The 23,792-nt window shown below is 33.6% G+C and overlaps 1 protein-coding gene across 1 annotated transcript; it reads left to right on the top strand.

The window, feature by feature from the left end:
• The first annotated feature begins 17,371 nt into the window (after nucleotides 1-17,371).
• LOC133198180 (uncharacterized) lies at nucleotides 17,372-22,852 on the top strand. The gene is made up of 5 exons (XM_061334311.1): nucleotides 17,372-17,669; nucleotides 20,406-20,732; nucleotides 20,940-21,119; nucleotides 22,496-22,532; nucleotides 22,705-22,852. Exons 1-5 carry the CDS (start codon nucleotides 17,618-17,620, stop codon nucleotides 22,850-22,852), a joined length of 744 nt encoding a protein of 247 aa, XP_061190295.1. The 5' UTR covers nucleotides 17,372-17,617.
• Nucleotides 22,853-23,792: the final 940 nt, after the last annotated feature.

The following is a 23,792-nucleotide window of genomic DNA, read 5'->3' as shown; positions in this document are numbered from 1 at the left end:
ATTTTGTTTTAAGACAAGTGTATGGAAGACAGTTTGGCACATTAAAGTCTATACGAAATCTTATTTTTGTCATTGCTGTTTCTAAGTGTCTATATATAAATGTGCTCATAAGTTTGGAGACTTTGAATGGTATAAATTTAACATGTCTTTTAAAATACTGAAAAAATCTGAACCCTTACCAAGAATGAGTTTAAACTTAAATAATAATACCAATTACAAAAGTGTGCACATATTTGTGTCTTATTGTCCTTATTCAAGTAATAAAGGTTTTAAAGTTAATCAATGAAAAAGAAATTCTAAAAACTGTTTAGAAATCGATACCCTAATTATAGACGTTAAATTAATGAGAAAAAAGGAATGGATTAATAAAAAAGAATATGATTTATATGCGTTGTGATATTGACACTATTTACTTACATTTGAAATGGAAACATAATAGAAAAAGTATAATTAAGAGAAAAAGAATGTTGTATATATTTTTTCTTCAGAAATGCAAACCATTGGAGTTTTATATTCCTTTTATCTAACTATCGTTACATTTGTGGAGAAAATAAAAAAATAACAAAGTCAAGCACAAACGAATCTTGCTACGAATGCAGGATGACAATATTCGTCAAAGCTGATTAAGTTGTTTTAAAGGGTAAAAATTAACGGGGCCAAAGGTCTAAGATGGGATGGGAAAAAATATGTTAGTGGATTGTATATGCATTATTGGCAAAAAAAATGGAGGGCTTAAAGTAGATTCTATGATATTGAAGCCATGATCGTCTTTTGAAACAAACGATTGATTGGAGCTATTTTTTTAAATGAATTTTTCATGCCAAATGGCTGATGTTTTTTTTTTTTCTGCAGATACCGGTACGTCTGCATCACCATTTTAATTCCTTGCAAATAATTCTAATATATATTATATATTGAAATAAGTAGCAAAGTCAAAAGTGAAAAGAAAATCAAAGTTATATATGAAATTGAGGCGGTCAGCAAAAGCGAATCACCTTATGAAGTTAAAATAGGGGTTAATGTTCTTACAAAACAACAAAGATTTTGATGCATTGTTTGCTATTCACAATATAGCCCAGTATGCATTGGAGGTATGCCAAAAGATAATTTCTAAGAAATTTGTATTAGGCAAAACAACAAGGCTGTCATTCTGAATTTTAAAGGGGAACTGTAGTTGTAATTACATCCATCAAACAGTTTTATTTTTATGGCAATTACATTCCACAGTTGTATTTTCACTGCTTATTATATTTGTATTCAAAATATCTTAATGAATGATATTCCAAAATGCATCAGGTTAAATCAGTAATCAAAGCATTCTTTGATGATAAAATAAACATTCCTTTAAAAACGGTATTTGATCAAGTACTTTTAAAAGACATTTTGAGTAAAGAGGTTCATGACAAATGAAGGACAGCAGAAAAAACTTTTTTAAAATATTACTACTACTAATAATAATAATGCTTTATTTACAAAAGGAAACCCGATTGGTACAAGGTACTATTTTTCTCCACGGCCTTCTAAATTAAAAAAAAAAGGAATATAAGACGACCTATTTACAGACTTTGGCTAATTATAATTTCCTACACATTACTTGTAAAAACAGTAAAGAATGTTATAATTTTACATTACATGGTAGGTTACTCCATTAATGTAGGTCTAAACATTGAAGAGAGTTTGTAAATAGGATTGTTTGATGCTTTGGAAAACGAAGATCTGAATGCAAGGAAATGGAATCATAGCGATGAAAAACAAAAGCTTAGAGCCCTTGCCCTAAAGTCGCGGAGTAAGTAGTGATCCTAATGTCGCGGGTTCGATTCTCACTATGGGACGTGGAGACCGATCCTTCGGATGAGACCGTATAAACCGAGGTCCCGTAGCCTAAATAAAAGGTTGTAAGTTAGATATTTTACACATTCATTGGTTTGTTCTTTGTTTTTTTCAAATACCAGGTTTACTAAATCTATAACAAAAATCAGTAGGATAAGACATTAATCATGCTAATGAAAATGAAATCTAAATAAAAGAACGTCGCTTGCGGAAAAAAACAAACAAACAGATGAAACAAAGTTTAGGAAATTTTATTTCTTTTTAATATTGTAGGTAAGGTAAACTTACATTTTATTTTTCGTATTAAGGTTAAATTGTTTTTTTTTTTTTCAATTTTAAAACATTAATACAATTATCATATAAAAGAAGAGAAAGAATAACAAATATTTTCATAGTAATACTTTACTCGCCATTTTTACCTTAAATTAATATGATCATACATTCAACTTCTCGGGTTACAGACACCAAACATCGGGATCACTGGCACAGAAAAGTTGACAGAGTTAACGTATACAGTTCTCTTCCACTCAGGAGATCACTAAAGGTTACATAACTGTGTACTCCACTTACAATTACATCGAATCCAAAAGCGAATGTAGTTCCTTCAGTACAGGAAAATAATATAGTTTCCTATTAACAGTTGTTGATTCTCAAACAATTTAGTATCACATGTGGCATACATACTCAAACAATATGGCAATAGTCTCTATAATAAAATATATCAAACTCTTCATCACAAAACGCCACATAAAATATAAAATCAGACCTTCTACATGTCTATGAAAGTTAGAATCCTAGAAATTATTTACCATCATACTAATAGCCCATCACTGAGTACACCTTTCCATAAACAACGAGATGAATACTGGATTAGAAAACTAGGCACGGCCTTCCTATATGGTAGCTATGACAATGTCAGTAGTGTCTGGAAACAGTGTAGCAATGTGAATGTGATAGGACTTTTGAACAGTACACAGAGACGTAAGCGTAGTAATGAACATCAATCTTAAAATAAAAGTATTATACACGATGTCTCCTTTGATTCACTACTACTAAATGTAAATAAACAGTTAGGCCTTCATCACATTCGCACCAAAGTTTACTCTGTTCTTTTGAAATTTTTAAATAGTCTATTTGTAAAATTCAAGGAAAGTCCATATTTGGATTCTTTGACACCAGATTACAGGCTCGGATCTGTGATTATGGATATTGCAAATCATAGGGTCTTTAAACCGCCACTTTTCACGGGAGAAAATACTGCTCAAACAACCCGTTTGTTCCTTAAACTTCAATATGCCAAGAAAGGAATTGAAGAAGTTAATATAAGTAATATTCTTAATTACAAAAAGGTCCAGTCTTGTATTTCATTATATATTTAACACCCCCCCCCCCCCCGCTTGAAAAGTGGGAGGGTATATAGTGATCGAGATGTCCGTCCGTCCGTCTGTTACGCTTTGGGGTACCCATCTCTTATCCGTAACTCCTCTTATACCACTGAATGAAATTTAATGAGACTTCCACAGAATCTTTGTTACATAGTGCCATTGTGACCTCTTATTTTACTTTTTGATCTGACACTTACTTCGGGTCTCCCAGAGCAAAACATGGACTTTGCCATTATAATCATATGGGAGGCGGAGAGTATCATTTAGTGAGCTCAGTGCTCACAGTACCTCTAGTTCAAGTTGACGTCCACACTTGTATACACACATACATCGACAATTACTTCCAAATTTTTATATTACCAAAAAAAAAAACTCTACATTGCTTAGATATCGAACTTCTGAAGCATAATCCTTCAACATGTTCATGCTCTTCTTCAACCTACAACTATAGTCCTGCTGGACACTTAATTACGGGTGACGTTGATATACATGTAATTAATAATGAGAGCCTTAAATCACTTATTGTAAAAGGGCCAATACTTAGGGAACCCCGATCTTTCAACTGGCGGCATACTTTCATAAATATTATGAATTCTGTGGAAGCTTTCACCAGACGATGGGCCAAATATGAAACCAGCCAAATATGAAAAAAGAAGACCGTGACACGTTGTCAGAATGGAATAAAAGTATCAGTACAAACAAAGATACATAGCGTGTTGCAGTAAATGTTCTACCAAGCCTCTTTCTTTACTCTTCAGTAAAATATTTACAGCAATGAAGGAGAAACTTCAGGAATACTGTACAACAGTATATTCGAGAAGTGGTGTAAATCAGATGTGGATACTTAAGAACTCCAAGGAACTTAGAGAAAGTTTGAAATCACAAAATTTTACCAACATCAATAACATCAAAACATACAACTTTTCAACACTTTATGTAACCATTTCCTACCATAAATTATATTCCAGTCATTTTGACATCATAAACAGCCGCTTTTTCAATAAAAAAAAATGGAACTCGTTAATATAGTTACCTTGTCAATGGGCATTTGCAAAATTATTTTGTTAAAAAGCATTCTGATTGTACACACAGGTACTCTGAAGTTGATATTAAAAAGATGCTTGAGTTTATTATTGACAATATCTAATTTAGTTTTTGGAGATCGGGTATTTTATTGCGCCCCGTTATTAGCAGATCTATTTTGCAATTACCTGAAGCAGAATTGATTCAAAAACTTCTACATGAGAAGAAGAAAACGCTCGCTGTGGCCTTCAACTTGACATTTAGATATATCGACGACGTCGTGTTATCAATTAACAATAGTTCCTTTCATTCATATGTCGATTCGATACATCCCAGTAAACTTGAAATAAAAGACACCACAGAGTCTGACATATCTGTTTCATATTTGGATATTTTACATGACGTTGATGGAAACCTTATAACAAAGCTTTATGATAAACGCGATGACTTCAACTTTTAATCGTCAACTTCTCTTACCTATGTAGAAATATACCCTTATAACCTGCATATGGGGTTTATGTCTCCCAGTTGATTCGATACTCAAGAACGCGCTCTACATGCGATCAATTTTTAGCTCACCTCGACGAAGTCGAGATGAGCTTATGCTATACCGTCGGCGTCGGTGTCGGCGTTAGCGTCGGCGTCCCAGGTTAAAGTTTTAGGAGCAAGTCCCATTCCCAAGTAACTATAAGCCCTACCTGGACCAAACTTGCATGGATGATGCATCTAGGGATGGACACTACCAAACTTGCTTCGGATGCTGGATCTGACCTAGATTTTGCGGATGAGTGACCAGGTTAAAGTTTTAGGAGCAGGTCCATTCCTAAGTAACTATAAGCCCTACCTGGATCAAACTTGCATGGATGATGCATCTAGGAATGGACACTACCACACTTGCTTCAGATGCTGGATCTGACCTAGGTTTTCCGGATGAGTGACCAGGTTAAAGTTTTAGGAGCAGGTCCATTCCCAAGTAACTATAAGCCCTACCTTGACCAAACTTGCATGGATGATGCATCTAGGGATGGACACTACCACACTTGCTTCGGATGCTGGATCTGACCTAGATTTTCCAGATGAGTGACCAGGTTAAAGTTTTAGGAGCAGGTCCATTCCCAAGTAACTATAAGCCCTACCTTGACCAAACTTGCATGGATGATGCATCTAGGGATGGACACTACCACACTTGCTTCGGATGCTGGATCTGACCTAGATTTTCCAGATGAGTGACCAGGTTAAAGTTTTAGGAGCAGGTCCATTCCCAAGTAACAATAAGCCCTACCTTGACCAAACTTGCTTGGATGATGCATCCAGGGATGGACACTACCACACTTGCTTCGGATGCTGGATCTGACCTACATTTTCTGGATGAGTGACCAGGTTAAAGTTTTAGGAGCAGGTCCATTCCCAAGTAACTATAAGCCCTACCTTGACCAAACTTGCATGGATGATGCATCTAGGGATGGACACTACCAAACTTGCTTCGGATGCTGGATCTGACCTAGATTTTGCGGATGAGTGACCAGGTTAAAGTTTTAGGAGCAGGTCCATTCCTAAGTAACTATAAGCCCTACCAGGATCAAACTTGCATGGATGATGCATCTAGGAATGGACACTACCACACTTGCTTCAGATGCTGGATCTGACCTAGGTTTTCCGGATGAGTGACCAGGTTAAAGTTTTAGGAGCAGGTCCATTCCCAAGTAACTATAAGCCCTACCTTGACCAAACTTGCATGGATGATGCATCTAGGGATGGACACTACCACACTTGCTTCGGATGCTGGATCTGACCTAGATTTTCCAGATGAGTGACCAGGTTAAAGTTTTAGGAGCAGGTCCATTCCCAAGTAACTATAAGCCCTACCTTGACCAAACTTGCATGGATGATGCATCTAGGGATGGACACTACCACACTTGCTTCGGATGCTGGATCTGACCTAGATTTTCCAGATGAGTGACCAGGTTAAAGTTTTAGGAGCAGGTCCATTCCCAAGTAACAATAAGCCCTACCTTGACCAAACTTGCTTGGATGATGCATCCAGGGATGGACACTACCACACTTGCTTCGGATGCTGGATCTGACCTACATTTTCTGGATGAGTGACCAGGTTAAAGTTTTAGGAGCAGGTCCATTCCCAAGTAACTATAAGCCCTACCTTGACCAAACTTGCATGGATGATGCATCTAGGGATGGACATGACCACACTTACTTTGGATGCTGGATCTGACCTACATTTTCCAGATGAGTGACCAGGTTAAAGTTTTAGGAGCAGGTCCATTCCCAAGTAACTATTAGCCCTACCTGGACCAAACTTGCCTGGATGATGCATCCAGGGATAGACACTACCACACTTGCTTCGGATGCTGGATCTGACCTAGATTTTCCACATTTGAGACCAGGTTTAGATTTAGGAGTAGTCCCATTCCCAAGTAACTATAAGCCCTACCTCGACCAAACTTTCATGGATGATGCATCTAGGGATGTACACTAACCAACCTGCTTCGAATGCTGGATCTGACCTAGATTTTCCACATGAGTGAATTTTAGCCATATTTTAACCAAATTAGCATGGATGATGTATCTAGGGATGGACACTTCCAGACTTGGTTTGGATTCTGAATCTGACGTACATTTTCCAGATGAGTGACCAGGGTAATTTTTTTGGAGTAGCTATATAATATTATGGCCTGTTATGATTAAGCTTGCATAGATGGTGCATCTAAGGATGAAAACTTGCAGTCTTGCTTTGGATGTTGGAACTGACCAAAATTTTCTTGATTACTAAACAGGTCAAAAGTTTTTTGAGCAGGTCTATAATTAAATCCAACTTGCATGGATATTGATCTTGGGATGTACCCTAACTAGAAAAAAAATATGATGTGAAATTTGCCTTACATGTAGATAACATTCGTCGAGGTGAGCTTCGTAATCTTTGATTACCTATGTTTAAAACGAGGCAAGCTTTTAATTAATCAACAAATTGATGAAAAAAAGGATATGAACAGCTTCGATTGAATTCATTTCGCAAGTTCTATAGTCGATACAATCAGCAAATACAGTCTATCATTAGGTCAAATGCTGACTGACGTTTTTTTTATACTATTTGTTAGGCCATTACTTACACACTGAAATTTCTACGGATTTTTCCGCCTATTTAATCATGACAAGGAGCACACAGAGGGTATCATGGGCGGATACAGGATTTGTGATTGGGGGGGGGGGGGGGGCGTGGATATCTTCGTTCAGGCAGGACGTCTGTGGGCCGCCTTAAGGCCCCCAGTGGGTCCAGGCCGAAGCCCTGGTGGGGGCCCAGGGGGCGAAGCCCCCGGAAGCTCCTGGGTTTTCGTGTATTTTAAGAGTAAAACCAGGCACAAAAATAGTGGTATTGGTTAGTTATATACTTAAGTATGGCATTATTAATAGTTTGAAAATTTTAGGGGGGGCGTGCGCCCCCCACGCCCCCCCCCCTTAAATCCGCCAGTGGGTATGACCGGTTAACAAGGAATACTATCTCCTCCATGGCAACTGATTCCTTCTCTGATGTTTTTGGAGGTCCATGTTTCCACTTCTCCTGATTTGTATAGTTTGAATCGACTTATGAGCTTGAATACTATTCGTTATCTCCATATTTTCTCGTACCGCACAATAAACTTCAGCCTTAACTCCCCCATCCCTTCAGATATTCTTTTGTCAGTTTTAGCATCCTCATAACGCTGTAGGTATTCTTCTCCAGGTCCTGCAAGAGCTGATGGAAAATTGTTATTGCTGAGAATTTATTTTCTTATTTTCTTACAGTAGACTCTTCTGTTGCAGTGAAGATGAATTAAACTCTATAAAATCTAGAAGAAAAAAGGTAAACAAAACAAGTAGAATCGCTTGTCGCGATTCGTTGGGTGCGTAATAGTTTTGTTTGTCCAAAATGTACAATCCTTAGTGTGCTTATGTTTGTACCTGAAGAAATTGAAAAAAAAAATGCCTTTGGTTTATTTTCGTCGTAGAGATTTAAAGTAAATGCTCATTGATTGTAGTTCATGATGACACGAACAGTAATTCAGTAAAATGAAAAGCTTTAGTTACTTTGTTCTTAATAATGATTATGTTTCTGTGATCAATTTCATCTTAACAAAAATGCCTTAAATTGATAATATATTCATACTAAGAATAAAATAGTCATATTTTTATTGTATTCATGCTTTAGTATTCGTTATCATGGTTTACATGGCAAAACCGTCTATGGTTTTAAAGAAATGTTCATTTAGCTGGCGTTACGCCACGCTTTCTTTTTTTGTATTAAATACTTAGAATTTTAAACTTAAAGAATTCCTTTCTAAAGTTATCGACCATACCTTTATAAAGTCCTTTTTTCCAGAATTCATCAACAAATAGACCTTTTGTCGTCTACAGTTCATTTTTTTTTTATGTTTTCTTCCTGAAAATTGTTTCTTTTTGACTGCAATTCATTCTTAATTTCAAGTATGTCCTGATCAAAATTGTTTTTTGTTGCTTCCAATTCATTCTTCTTTTCGTGTATTTCCTCGTAAAAACTGTTCCTTGATACCTCTAATTCACTCTTTATATCATGTATTTCCTTACAAAAAGTGTTTCTATTTATATTTAATTCAATCTTTATATGGTTTAGAAAAAGGAATTGTAAACCTCTATGCTAAATGCCAACCTCTGTGCTTAAAGTTGAATCTTTCTTGTGGATGGGGGCATCTAAAATATGGTAAAACATATAATTGAGAGTAATTTTTGTTTTCAATATTTTGGTGACAAATCCCTAATGTTGTGTACTTAGCCCTTACGCCTGTAGCATCCTTTTATTCTCTTAAAAATCATTGTGATACATGTTCCTTATTTGTGAAAGTCACAGTTGTTGAAACAATCAAGGTTATAATTAAGCGTATTTGCAAAAGCCATTCAACTATATGAAGAGAGAAAGATGTAAATTCTCTTCTGAATTAACAAGGATTCTTTTACACTACTTGTGCCCTGAATATACTTGGGGTACGCAAAAGATCATTTCTTAGAAATACTATATGAGGTCTAACAGCAAGGCCTTCATGCTGCATTTAAAAAGGGAAGTATAGCTGTATTTACCTACATAAAACAGTTCTACTTTAATGGCAAATCATATACAGGGTGTCCCAAAATATATGATACCATTTGAAACACCTGCCACAAACACATCCCTTGGCCAATTTCTTTGATATATGTCTCGAAAAATATTTGAATAAGTACAATTTTATAGCAACAAAATATTCCAAAAAAAATCTCACACTTATGAAATTGCAACGTAACAAATTTACATCAAACTTTTGCAAAAAAATGCAATTTCAATCAAAATGGATTTTGAAAAGAGCTAGCTACCCTCATTTTGAAACTGTAATTATCAATCCTAATCTTAGGTTACTGCTGCTAAACCCAAACCAGAGTCCTTAACATATATAAAAAGTTTACCTCTGATGAAAATCCAGAAGTTACTAACGAGTCAGGCACTGTTGTCTCAAGTTAAGGAATTTTGTGCAATGACTTGACATTATCATTACACACATAGGACATCATTTAGAGGGCATCATTTAAAAACCATAGCATTTTTAAAGATGAACTCATTTTGTTGCTTTCTTTTTAATGACTGTCATATTAGGTGAATAAAATTGGACAGTATATGCAGTGTTTCTGATGCATATGTTGTAATTCAATATTCATTACATTAGGTTTTACAGAATCTTGAAATGGGACACCCTGTACTAGTACTAAAGCTGTATTTAAAGACCTAGATTTTAGGTAGGTCGCGGGTTTAAAAATTCGCGCCTTCTGCGCATGATGACGCGCATAAGTCGTAATATGGGTATCATTTCTATGTACATTTTAGCTAGTCACTCACGTTCAACAATTTCTGTAATATGCTGCATTTTCAGTGTTTTCAAAGTGAATGACAAGGTAAGCACAACAATCGTGTGTTAGCGATTACTGTAGGTATATTCAGGGGCTCAGCTTGACTTAAAATTCTAGTGAGGCAAAACTATTGCAGCCGGGGATGTTGGGAGCACCTTAGACCCCCAGTAGGTCCAGGGAGGAACCATGAAGGGGGGTTCAGAGGGCGAAGCCACCCGAAGAAAAATGCATTGTTCCTTTATAGGGGTTTTAGGCCTAGAATGTAAAAAAATCATACTTGTCTTGGACAGAAATTTTTTAAGGTTAACCGATTCAATATTTAAACCTCAGTTTGCATATAATCATTAGATGCTGCAAAATTTATGAAAAGGTTTAATATATTAAATATTTTTTTTCAGCATGTTCAAACTTCTAACACTTTTAAGAAATAAAATATCATTTTTAGAGTTTCATTGGGATATGACATGAAGTCGGTCAGGTGATCGAATTCTATAATGCCCAAAGGACGTTATAGTAGATTTGATCACACACCGACTTCATGTCATATCCCGATGAAACTCTAAAAATGATATTTTATTTCTTATACTTAAATTTTACTTTTTTATTCTTGTTACAAAGAAATATAGGCACTATTTAGACTTTGCTATGGAAATGCAACATAACGTACCTACAATACATATTTTATTAATTTTATATGAAAATACAACATTTTATAGATTTGTTTAAATGTTAAATATATTTAGAACCTCCCATGATACATGGTTGCATGAATATGATTTTTATCCAACAAGTTGTGTGTGGTTTTTTTATCCCTGAGCCTTGGAGAGGGGATAAAAACACACAAATTGGATAAAAATCATATCCATCCACAAATCACGGGACATTCCTTTTATCAAATATATAAAAAAAATATCCAATGAGTGATATCCACGGGATAAAGGTGTAAGCATGGGATAAAAACGATTAGTTTTAAAACAAATATTTTCTGCAATGTATTAAGGGATGTTGCTGAAAAATCTAATGAGGCAGTTGCCACAATTGGAGCTATTTCCCAGATATTATTATTTTTATCACCTGTAAATGCATTCAGTCAATTGATTATAAGAACCTTTAGGTTGAAAACCTTTATTCCTTTTCTTTTAATTGCTCTAATAAATTTTTCTCACTTAGAGTACATAAAATTTTTTAGTATTATTTGTCATTAATTAATTCTATTTATTAAATAAATTAATTATGAAAATGTGTAATAGAAATGAGGAAAGTAACTTTTTTATCCCTGATTTCTGTACAATATGGTGACACAAACCTGGCACTAAGCAAGATAAGCATACTTATGATGTGTTAAGTATAAATGTGCGTTATTGTTTACATGTAAAGTACACTGTATATATACATGCAGTATGCATTTCAATAATAAAATAAAATATTTAGAGATTATATTTCAAAAGTATGGTGCATATCATCAGTGTTCGGTCCATATCATCAGTATTGATGTTCAATTAGGCTACGCCTTAGTTTCATTTATTAAAGATTTATAATGACCAATTACCAGTAAATGTTTAAACAAATTCTGAACACCAATACTAGTATTAGTGACTTGGCACCTTCTCTGAAAAACCTAGCGGGGGGTATAAATCCACTTTTGACAGTTCCAGTTAACTTTATTTCATAACCTTGACCTTATAATTATGACCTTGAACATTAAATGATCTATTGTGATGACATGGGTGATTAAAACTAAAGACAATTAAATGTAAGAAATTGATGGGCACACATTCTGCATTTATATTAAGAATTCATTCAAAACTTGCATTTCCTGATAAATCAATATAAAAGGAAGGTGAATATTTGAGGATGATTTTGGTATAAATTTCAAATAAATCCTATGTTTTATTCTTTTTTTAAAAGTAAAATGAAGAAGGTATTGTCCGTTTTCCCTATATAATCCTATGTAAAATTACACGTAGGACCAATAAAAATGACCATATTTTGAGCGCTGTTATTTGACAAACTAGTCGGGGAATATTTGTCTTTTTTGACACAGAGTTTACTTATGAACTGACAATTCACCATTTTTAAAAAATCGTATATTTGGAACTTACACCCACGAGACACCTTAACTGTTCTTACGATTAATTGATGATCAAGTTTTAATGAATCATTTTCATCAGATTAAATCAGTATACTAAGTAACGTTTTCATGATAAAATAACCGATCGCGATCGTTTAATACAATATTGGATTATCACCGCATTTCACGTGAGGAGGTTTACATCCAGTGCAGGATATAACAATGATAGTCATGGACAATGTATTTTGTAATGAAATGTACAGTACAATATTATAGTACTATAGTATTTTTAATGAAATTCTTTATATATTTTTTATTTAGAAGGAACTACAAAGATTTTCGTTAGATAAATTACAAATAAAGTTAATGCGATTTTTATTTAACTTGGAATGCTATGGTAATTCATTCTAGATGCAAAAACACCATAGGGAGCAAACATTGTGACTGCTCTATCCACGTCCATATGTTTGTCCGCCTGTCTATGAACGTTAACTGTCTAATTGTTTGTCATTTTTAATCTTCATTATACATTTTCGATCAAATCAGAAAAGGTATAAATTGGATAGATTTTTCTTTTACACGCGTTTTTCGCTTTTGTTGAACACCAGTTTTCATAAATGTATAACCTTAAACAAAAGAACAAGAAGGATTTTTCGTTTAAGGCAACTATTCTCCGATATAATGCTGAAAAGAAATATAAATACATTTTGATGAGAATAAAACGTCTTTGACAATTCTTAGAGACAAAAACTCTTAGAGTTTAGCATATTGCGACAGTAATTAATATTGCATCTATTGTACATTTACAGTTAATTGTTCGTATATATAATGAATTTATTTGTTTGTTCAAAAGGTTCAATAAAATCATTATATAAAACAAACAAGAGAAATATTAATATATATCAAGCTTTACTCGTTATTAAGAGACTTCTTTAAATTAGATCAACAGGATCGTACATTCAACTAGCTCAGGGTGAAAAACACCAAAGAATGGGATTAAAGGCTTCAAAAAATCAACTGTAAATGTGTATAATTTTCTCATATTTTGGAGATCCCTAAAGGTAACAGTACCGTGTACTCCACTTACATTTACATCGAATCCAACAGTGTATGCAGTTCCTACTGTACCTGGAGACAAGAAGTATGTTTAAACTGGTCATATGCCATAAAGTTTATACCAACACTTTCTCTATTAGAAAAACGAGGTTCGCTCCTGAGCTTTTGAGCAGATTTATATCTTAACCTATATTTCAAAAATTCTGCATAAAGTTTTAATTCTTACAATAATTTTGGATTCTACAATGCCAATTAAACTATATTCAGTTAAAACTCCATGATTACATTCCATACCAAAAGAATAAAGCGAGGAACTATATTTTGTGGCGGAAGATTTTTTTTAGAAGAAAATGATCATTTTTTCTCTTTCCAAATATTTAAAGTATGTTAAATTTGAATTCCTATTTTTCCATGCAGTCTGCACACAGAGTTATTTTGTGCAGTTAACTGTTTTATACTGGTCCTAAATTACATATTAAATAAACTGTCATGAATTCTATCATCATATTTGATAAATATAGCAAATATATTGTGAAGGTCAAGAAAAAAAATATCCCCATTTTCAGCTTAAGATTAGAACTGTTTTAATTATATCTAAATATTAACATCACAGACCCCCACTTTTTATTTTCTTTTCTGAATATATAAGATACTTTTAACTATTCTTCTTAAATTCAGTAAAATGTCATTACTTTCAAATGATATTTTTGCTTGTTAAATTTTTAATACTAGAAAAAAGAATTTTTTTGAGTGCAAAAAGGTCAAATAATTGAACATGCGGAGTAATTTGAAAAAAAATTTCGTTGTCACAAATTTTAATGTGTCTATTCGAGATGAAAAAAGACTGTGTTTGTTCCAATAATTTATTTGAATAAAAAATATTGGAGGAAAAGCTTAAAAAAATTGATTTATGTGTAAGACGTATTTACAGTGCAAAAAGGTCAAACTAAATGCTCTGTAGCGCCAAAAGATGCACATTGACCCCCGTTTTTTGTTTTGATTTTTAATTAAGCTATATGTATAAATTCTAAAAATATACTTGATAAAAAAAATCTCATTACTTTTGATGGCAGGATCCAACCTCCTTAAGTATTTAACCAGTGCGGTAAATTGCCTCCGAAATAAAATCTATCAAAATCTTGATCACAAAAAATGTCATATCAAATATAAAACCATATTTTTCAGACATCTTTTTAAATTCATACCGCACAGCAAACATAAGTCTTAACTCTTCACCCTGTGATATTCTCCTGTCAGTTTTAGCACCTTCGTAAAACAGTAAGGATTTTTCTCCTAATCCTGGCACTGCTGATGGGAACATGGTATTGCAGAGTATTTTTTTGTTTTCTGACAAGAAGACTGTTCTATGCAGTGATGATAAATTAAACTCTATAGAATCTAAAAGAACAGAAGGAGAAAATAAAGACTGATCATAAATGAGAAACAAAATCAATCAGTTCTATTGATCAACTAATGCAACCGGAAACAATATACAAAAAGCCTTATGTGCCAAATGTCTGTTTTATGCGTTTTTCTATACATTACATTATATATAAAACTTTTGTAGGATAATATAAAATTTCAAACACATGACTTGTAAAACCCTCCAAATACGTTTGGAAACTTTAGATATGATCCTCTTTGATGTTTATTTTATTTGATTTTTACTTAATTTTTAAACTTTACATAACAATTTCAAGTTTTGGATGATTTATGCCTCCCCAATATTGCATCTACTGAATAAGTTTGAGAATTGTATTTCTCAAAGTGTGCGAGATATAATGCTAACAAAATTTGTTAAAGGAATAGCCATAAAATTTTAAAATAAGGCCAACAAGGCTTACTCTGAATGTAATACAACGTCTCTCAAAATTCATAAGCTGATAAGGTTTGGTGATTCAAAAAATATTTGCCACTTTCTAATATTTGCATGTATAGTCATAGAATTCCAAATATCCCTTCTCCCCTTTCCAGAATTGATGTTGCTAGGCTTCGTATTTGCAAAACATGGAACGGTCAGACAGGTTGACAGAAAACTTATTAGATACTTATCTTATTAGATACATATGAATTATCAAAGGCCTTTGTTTTTTTCCTGTTTGATACCAAAGAGTTGATTATCTCATACACTATCAGCTAAAACTTACATGGCTGATGATATTTCCATTTCTTATTGACAAATTTTGACAATTTGAAATAAAAAAAATTCAAACTTTTTAGATTTATGTCTTATAAAGTGTTATCACAGGAAAGTGCAGATTCAGATTTTAAAAAAAAATATCTTTTTTGGATTTCCTGCTGTAAAGTAATTGTTAACTCATTATCATTAATTCATTTTGTTACTGTTTTATGGATATAGGTTCTTCTTCTTAGGCTCAAGAAATATATGTTTTTTCAACATATTTTACCTATTTAGAGTGTATAATTACAAAAAGAGCATCTATATAACAATTTCTGACTTCTTTTGATTTAGATTTTACACTAGAGAGTTTTCAAATAATTTCATGAGAACCATTATGATTTCAATTGATTTCTACATTTTTATCTCTTCTTCTAAAAGGTATATTTATCAGAAATCCTTTCTGGCGATTATTGAACCAAATTAGTTTTTTTTTTCATTATTAGTTTTTGAGCACAATAAGACTATGTAAGCTACGTTCATTCTTGAGAACAGTGAAAATGTCAATTGCAGTAGAAATATGAAATTTATATATAAGGGTCTTGACTCTTATAATAAACCAACTCTATTTGTGCAGAATAGTAGTGCAATTCAAATAAACTTTTTAAAATCTTTTCACATTTTTTTCAAATGAACAAATAAAATGTAAGGTTTATTTTCATGTATGTCGACTAAATGTAAAATTTTTGAATAGGATATTACCTTTTACTAATAATGATTTTAAGGTGTAATATCCCTCTGATAAGAGAGATAACTTTTTAAGGAATTTATTCCAAGCAATCCAATGAATTATCTTACCAGAGTTTAAAAATGAGGACCATTCCATAGTCAAATCATTCAAATCTGAACTATGTTACAGATATTGATTTCTATTTTCTATTGCCAGATTTTTATAAATTACTTATAATAATTAACATAAAACATTTAAAATCAACTGCAGAATTTTTATAATCAATTAATTAATATTTGTTTCACTAAAAAATATTTTGTTTGTTTGTTTGTTTGTTTGTATGTTGTTTAACGTCCCTCTCGAGAATTTTTCACTCATATGGAGACGCCACCACTTGCCGGTGGAGAGCTGCAAATTTTGTCCTATACTCGGCACTTACGGCCATTGAGCAGTGAGGGATCTTTTTCGTGCCAGCACCTACTGCGACACGGGACCTCGGTTTATACGGTCTCATCTGAAGGACCGGTCTCCACGTCCCACAGTGGGATTCGAACCCGCGACGTAAGGATCAACTCCTTACGCCGCGACTCTAGAGCAGACGCTCTAACCACTGCGCCACGCGGGCGACAAAAAATATTTTGAAAAACCCATGTAGATTTATGTATTTTTTCCCAAGCAGTAAAAACAATGAGATATTCTGATTTAATAAGCAACGCTTTATTATGTTTTCTAATGTGAATTAGATAGGTATGATAGTAAATATTATTATCATATATACCTCATTTTTTCAATTTTATGGAGAGATAAAAAAAAATTACTGATCTTTCTATTCACCATATCAGATTTTCTCTATATCATGATTAAACAATATTCATTTCTGAAAAAAGTAAGCAACGCTTCATACTTCAAACTATTTTCCATTTGAATCTAATGCTATTATTGTTGATAAAAATCATTGTTGAGAATTTAAAAAAAATTGTGAAATTTGGAGCAGAGGGCTATTTCACCATAAGTCTTTCCACAAATAAACTTATCAATATCAAAAGTTTTTATTTTGCTTGTAAGAATTCTTTAAAATCAATATGTGATATCTGTTTAAGTACATGTATGTAAATACCTGTGAAAAAAATCTTATCAGGTAGCTATTTGTTTATTTAATCATGCGGTCGAGGGAATAGCAACGTACTGAAGTATTTCATATATTTTAGTCCAAAAGAAGGTTTTCAGATTATTGCTGTCGTTTGTGTTTTAAAATGTAAAAAGAGGAATCTTGAAAGCGTTCATTAAATATTTGAAATCCATTACATTTAACGGAAACTGCTACTTTCACTTCTTTCGGATTGGCTTTCATGACATCAAATTACGTGCCATTGCAGAGTGATTTCTAAGGAAGACTTCCTTTTGTCATTTTTAGAAACAGTTTTGTGATATCTGTATGTTGATGTGTATGGAACACATTACCCATGAAGTTTTCTCTGTGCATTTGATGAAGTCCTAAAGATATGACTGTCTGGCACATCAACATTATTTTCTTTCTTACACTTGTTGATCTAGGTAATTATTATTAGTATCATCAGGATGATTACTGTTATTACATAACATTTCTCTTTATTCTCTTTTTTGAAAGAACGAAAGTATACGATATGTCAGTTTTCTACGATTTGTGGAGAAATACATGTATGCTGGTTAATTGTTGCGGTAAATTTACTTTTTTGGAAATGCTAAAAATTTCTTTTATATATATATATATATATATATATCCTCAGATATAGAAAAATCATAATTATTTATTTTCTCCTGCCTATAGTTAACTCGTTTAAAGATTATTAAGTGTATGTGTCTTTTAAACATGTGACATTCAATTATAATTCATTTCAGACTAAAGGCAGAATAGACAGAATGAAAACAAAAAAAAATGTTTGAAATTGAATGATAAACATTTATTTGAATGTTGATATCTTCTACTTAAAATGAAATTCAATTTTTGTTGGAAGGCCAAACATAATTGCATAACACAGGAGTATAAGCATGTACAAACATTTTTTGCTGAATTTAAATGGTCTACTTATCCTTATCGAAACATGTTTCCTTTTATATAATTGACTACCTCACGGATATCTCCAGGTTACTGGTAGCAATCCTTGATTAACGATTACCATGCCATAAATAGAAATCAATCAATATTATTCAATTTGTTGTTGAAAAGAGCCATAGCTGCCTCTCCGACAACACGGCCGACTCAAGAATTTAAAAGGAAATCACCTGATTCTATTTATAGATATACCTTTTCAATTCAAGATCAAAGTGGCGTATCGAGCAAAAAAAAAAAAAATAAGAGATTGAATGAAGATAAACGTGATATATGCTTTTTACGTTCAAATAAAAAATTTCACCGATTTTGAATTTGAATAACCTAATGTTTCCATAGTTAAATTGATTTTAAACTGTGTCTGTTAATTAAATGCGGAGTCGTTAAAGAAATCGGATATTGTATTAAATTTCTAATATCTTTGAAACGTGATTGATTTTAATTGTGTAATTTACAGGAAAGTCCTATCTTTATATAAAGTAATAAAACAAATAGAAAGATCTTTTTAATTTTAGTTAAATACGCCATATATGACTTTAATAAAATAGTTTAGGGCTGTCTTTTCCCGAGATACTTTCAAAGTGTAATGTGTATATTATAACTTTCTGAAATTATGCATATTGTAAAACGTAATAAAGAGAAACGTAGAAAAGATACACAAAGAAAAAAAAAAGAAAAAAAAAGCATAAATGGAAAAATGTGGGGCTCGAACTCGCAATCACCATATTTACATTCGAGCAATCATACCACTGCGCCAACGAAGTCAATGACGTCGAATGGGTAAATTTAAGACAGATTGCTAAATCTTACGATTATATGAGAAGAAAATTTGAATATATATTCTCATCATTTTCAATATGAAGACCACCTTTAACCAAAATTATCTAAATGTAATGAAGTGCAGTCATATCCAAATAAAATTATCCAAAATTTGTTTTTCTGGTTAAGGGTGGTCTTTGGCAACAGCTTGTCATCTTTAGGTGGATACCTCAATATTTACTATACACTCCATACAAACAATTTTCATATTTATCATATGAAGGAACTATTAATATTGAAATATCATTATTGTGTGGTTTGATTTGACGTATGTATAAACTAATATTGTATGACAAAATTTTGGTTAAACAATGAATTTAAGAAATCACTAGTAGAGTAGGCGAAAATGCCTATCAAATGCGCTATGGCTCTTTGTATCCCTTGTGACAGAGATCGGGCTCGGGATGTCCTTATGCATTACGTCAGGCGGACTTTATCGTAGTGCGATACGATAGCGGCCAAGGGTAGTCCGGGTATATATATGACCGTTCTGTAAAAAGCTGGTAGTTGCTAGTCGGAGCTCAAACGAGAAGGTCGACAAAGGTGTAATTTCACGGTGGAGTGTAAAGACCGTTATAGTACAGTATACGGTGTCTAATATACTGGGTTCATAGTATTTGAGGGTTAATAAAGTGGTAAATACTTTCCACAGTATTATTACTATTAAGATATGTCTGTGTATGTAGGACAGAAACCTCGGTGACCCGTACTGTCCTGGGATAAATATATCGAGGACATAGACCTGTCCGCGTACAGGACCATTCCCGGATTTGAGACCCGTACCTGTCCTGGTACTGACACATGCAGGACACAGACCTGTCCCTGTGCGAGACCCATACCATTATTGTTTACAGAAGGTGTATGCTTTTATGTTAGGGATAGGAAATCCTATTATTATATCTGTATTCATTGACTCGTTCATTTTCACATGCTTTGTCACTTATCATTTCTAATCATTTGCTAGAATTCGTTGGTCCATCTTTAGTTTATTTAATCATTTGTTTAATTCATTGTCTTGATTAAGGATCAATACCATAATACACGGACCCAAACATGTTACAACATTAAATCTTCTGAGTATTTAACAGATGTAGGTCAGTCCTAAATTAATAAGATTCAAATAGTGTTAACATAGTTTTGTTATATTTAGCAAATAAGTTATTTTTCCTTTCAAAAGGAAGGCAGAAGCCTTCACAAATGTTATAATGGCACACTGTACGCAAAGGCGTTAGTTTATTATTTATATTGGAAACATTGTACCATCTGAAATCTCTTACTATCTTGAGGAAAAGCACCTGTTGTGAATTTTGTATTTAAAAATAACCAATTAGTTTCTAGGTACATACATTTTATAAATTCTGTTTGTATTTATGTTTTAAAAGGTGCCCTGTTGGGAGTTATAAAAGAAGAACAAATAGGAGTTGGTTTTTGTCACAACGATACTAAAAGGATACAAGTTAACATAGATTGTAATTTCACATGTATCAGGGTGACTGTGAATGGTAACTCGAATGAAATTGAAAACTGTCATAATTATCATAATGGAAATGTTAGTTGTGTAGAGTCGGGAATGTATAATGAAACCTGTGGATTTGTTGAATATTCTTTCACATTTAACCATACAAGACACGCTGGAGAGATAATGTGGATAAATTATACATGTATCAACAGATCAGATCAGAGCAAAAACATCACACTATATCCTTGTCGTAAGTACACGTCTTTTTCTTGTAGGTAAATAGTTCTTGAAGAGGAGAATTCAAAGAAATAGACACTGACTTTTTTTTTTTTTTAAATATTATGCTTACTTTTGTTTTTTAAGAGTTAAGAGTTTTGATGCTAAGATTTCAAACTTTCTATCAACATTGTGTTTGGATACATGAAATTTAAACATCTTTTTCATTCCTGATTTTCAGTTTCAAGTTTTAGAGCAAATGCCACGCACAATACCACACATGCATTCATTGTGTGCAAAAACATTTTCTTCAACATGTCCAAGGAGATAAGTATTTTAAATGCAGCAAGTTTGGACCCGATCGAAACATGCAGGTGGAACTTGAATACATCATCAACTCAATGCCATGTTCAAAATCACGGTACTTTAACAATAAACTCAATTCTTTTTTTTTCCTAACTTTTGGAAAAATTATTTTTTCTTAAATGCGTATGAAATGTTTCAGAATCATAAAAAATATTTTAAAAGAAAAATTTTAGCTGATATACTTCTCTTTGAATACGGGCAAATATGAGACAAACCAGTGCTGAAGATACCGGGAGATCTTGCACACTCATTATTCAACATGTTTGCAATGATTTAACGAGGTTCGCTCCTGAGCTTTCGAGCAGATTTATATCTTAACCACTATTTCAAAAATTCGGCATAAAGCTTTAATTCTTACAATAATTTTGGATTCTACAATGCCAGTTAAACTATATTCAGTTAAAACCCCATTATTAAATTCCATACCAAAAGCATTAAGTAAGGAACTATATTTTGTGGCGGAAGGTTTTTAAGAAGAAAATGATCATTGCGTGGACCCTGAGGTCCACGCAAAAAATATATTAGCGGAGTTAAACCGGATGCCATGGGCTTACGTCAGGCTACGCATGCGCGAGGATGCTAGAGAGTTCGCCTCTAAGTTAACTTGCCCGTAGAACAATTCGCCCTCTTCGAATTAGAATATGCCAATCATTGGCGAACTTCGCTCTAAAATCTGCGCATCGTATTTATGTATTCTTTGGCGTAACCAAGATCTGAATTTCTCTTTAATACATATATCCTTATATACAAACTAAATTTTATGGTACAAGCATTTTAAATAAGTAGGAAGAACTTATAGAGATAGCTTAACAGCTTGAACATGTTGAATTAAAACCACTCTAGGTTTTAAAAGATAGTCTTTGCCATGTTTACCGGCATTAGTTTTGTGCATAAGGTTTGCAAAATAATTTGATAGACAGCAATCCAAATATAGCTTGATAAAGGCCTGTAGCAATGTTTTTTCCATGTGGGGGAGAGGGAGAAACATCTCCAAAAAAAATTCTGCGTACTACAGATCTGTGCTACACGTGTACCATCTATCTTTCCAATGATAGGATACTTCCGTATAAATCTAGTACAGATGTCAAGTCCCAGTCGTTAAGCATTACATGTATCGAAATAGCCCGATTTTTTTCAGTTAAATGACAGAACTATAGGCCAATCGGGAATAAAATTTAACAACTTTGCTGTGAAAGTACAATCACTCAGAGTAGGCAGATCATTGTAGAAAATGTTAACGAAAGGTAAACCTTGCCACCTTTCAGAGTAACCAATGAACTCGTCCATGGATGCATTGACGGTCGTTGTAACAAGAATAGATATGGGTTTCCCCATATCCAAAATATTCGACTTTTAATTTACTCCAATTTTCACTAGAAAAAAAAAACTGTACATGTTATGAAACTGGTGTATAGTTCTTTATGTCTGTAGCAAATACCGTCACCAGTCTAAGCGTCACTAGCAAACAGTACACACACCTGTGCTTGCAAGACCAAATAGCCTAGGCAATGGCGGATTTAAGGGGGCGCACCCGGCGCCCCCCCCTAAAATTGTCAAAGTTAGCGTAAATCATAGTTTCGTCGAGAAAATGTAAAAATGTCTTCTCGGTAGACCTCATTTTTACCCTTCAAAATCTTTAGAATCGAGGAGCTTCCGGGAGCTTCGCCCCCTGGACCCCCAACAGGGCTTCGCCCTGGAGCCACTGGGGGCCTCAAGGCGGCCCCCAAACCCCCTGCCCACTTCTTGCGCCCCCCCTCCAACTTCAAATCCTGGATCCGCGCCTGCTAGGTCTACACACGTGCGATAAGATTGTCAATCGCATCTTCTCAGACCTTCTGCCGAGAAGTTACGATTGCAGGTGTTGTATATTAACCATTCCGTTATTTAAAAGAGACAGAGAGAAAAAAACACACACAAAATTAATCTTTTTTTGTGTTTTTAAATGATCGAGTTAATCGATAACTTAGCATTAATTGTTTAAGATAACTCGAGACCCTTTAGTAAAGGGGGGGGGGGTTCTAGGTCACACCACAGGCACTTACATTCAAGCCCGTAGCAACGGTTTTCAAAGGGGGCAACCTCCAAAAAGAGTTGACAAGCAGAAATAAATAAATAAATTAACAACCTGTGCACCACCCTGTAAAATCCTATGGGGGGGGGGGGGGGGGGGCTTCGTCTAACTTTTCGGTACATTTTGATTTCTTTTAAATGTTTGATTTTCTGTATTTTGAACCTTTCCGCAACAAAAAGTGCGAGGGAGCTTCCAATGCAAATTAAAACTTATATATTCAAATTCTAACAAAAGATTTTTTGTAAGAAAAAGTGAGCCCCCCCTCCCCCACATACTACGGGGCATTTTGAACCTTTCTCTTCATTGATTAAAATATCCCCATAATATAAGGAGATATATATTGTCCTTTACAAAAATTTTGATATTTCTTAGGCACAAAATTTTGTACAAATTTTGCATAAGAAATATCAAATTTTTTGTAAAGGATAATATTCTCTCATGGATACTCCCTTTCATGACTTTTTATGCATACTTCTTAAAGTTAGTTACTTTAGAAGATGGTCCAAAAATGGCATAGCCGTACGCTCGTTCGCTGGAATCTTCCGATCAAAGTGAAATATTTCATGTTACATGTGGGTGGTCGAGGCCCGGAACCGGTATTGTGAAGGTACACGGAGGAAGCAATAAGCAAAACTCTATCTAGAGAACAGAAAGGGC

This window comes from Saccostrea echinata, unplaced genomic scaffold (assembly GCF_033153115.1).
Source record: "Saccostrea echinata isolate AGI-Se365-2 ecotype Australia unplaced genomic scaffold, CSIRO_AGI_Sech_v1 ptg000033l, whole genome shotgun sequence".
Lineage (NCBI taxonomy): Eukaryota > Metazoa > Mollusca > Bivalvia > Ostreida > Ostreidae > Saccostrea > Saccostrea echinata.
The sequence above is the reverse complement of the archived record's forward strand: the minus strand, read 5'-3'. Positions and strand labels throughout refer to the sequence as shown.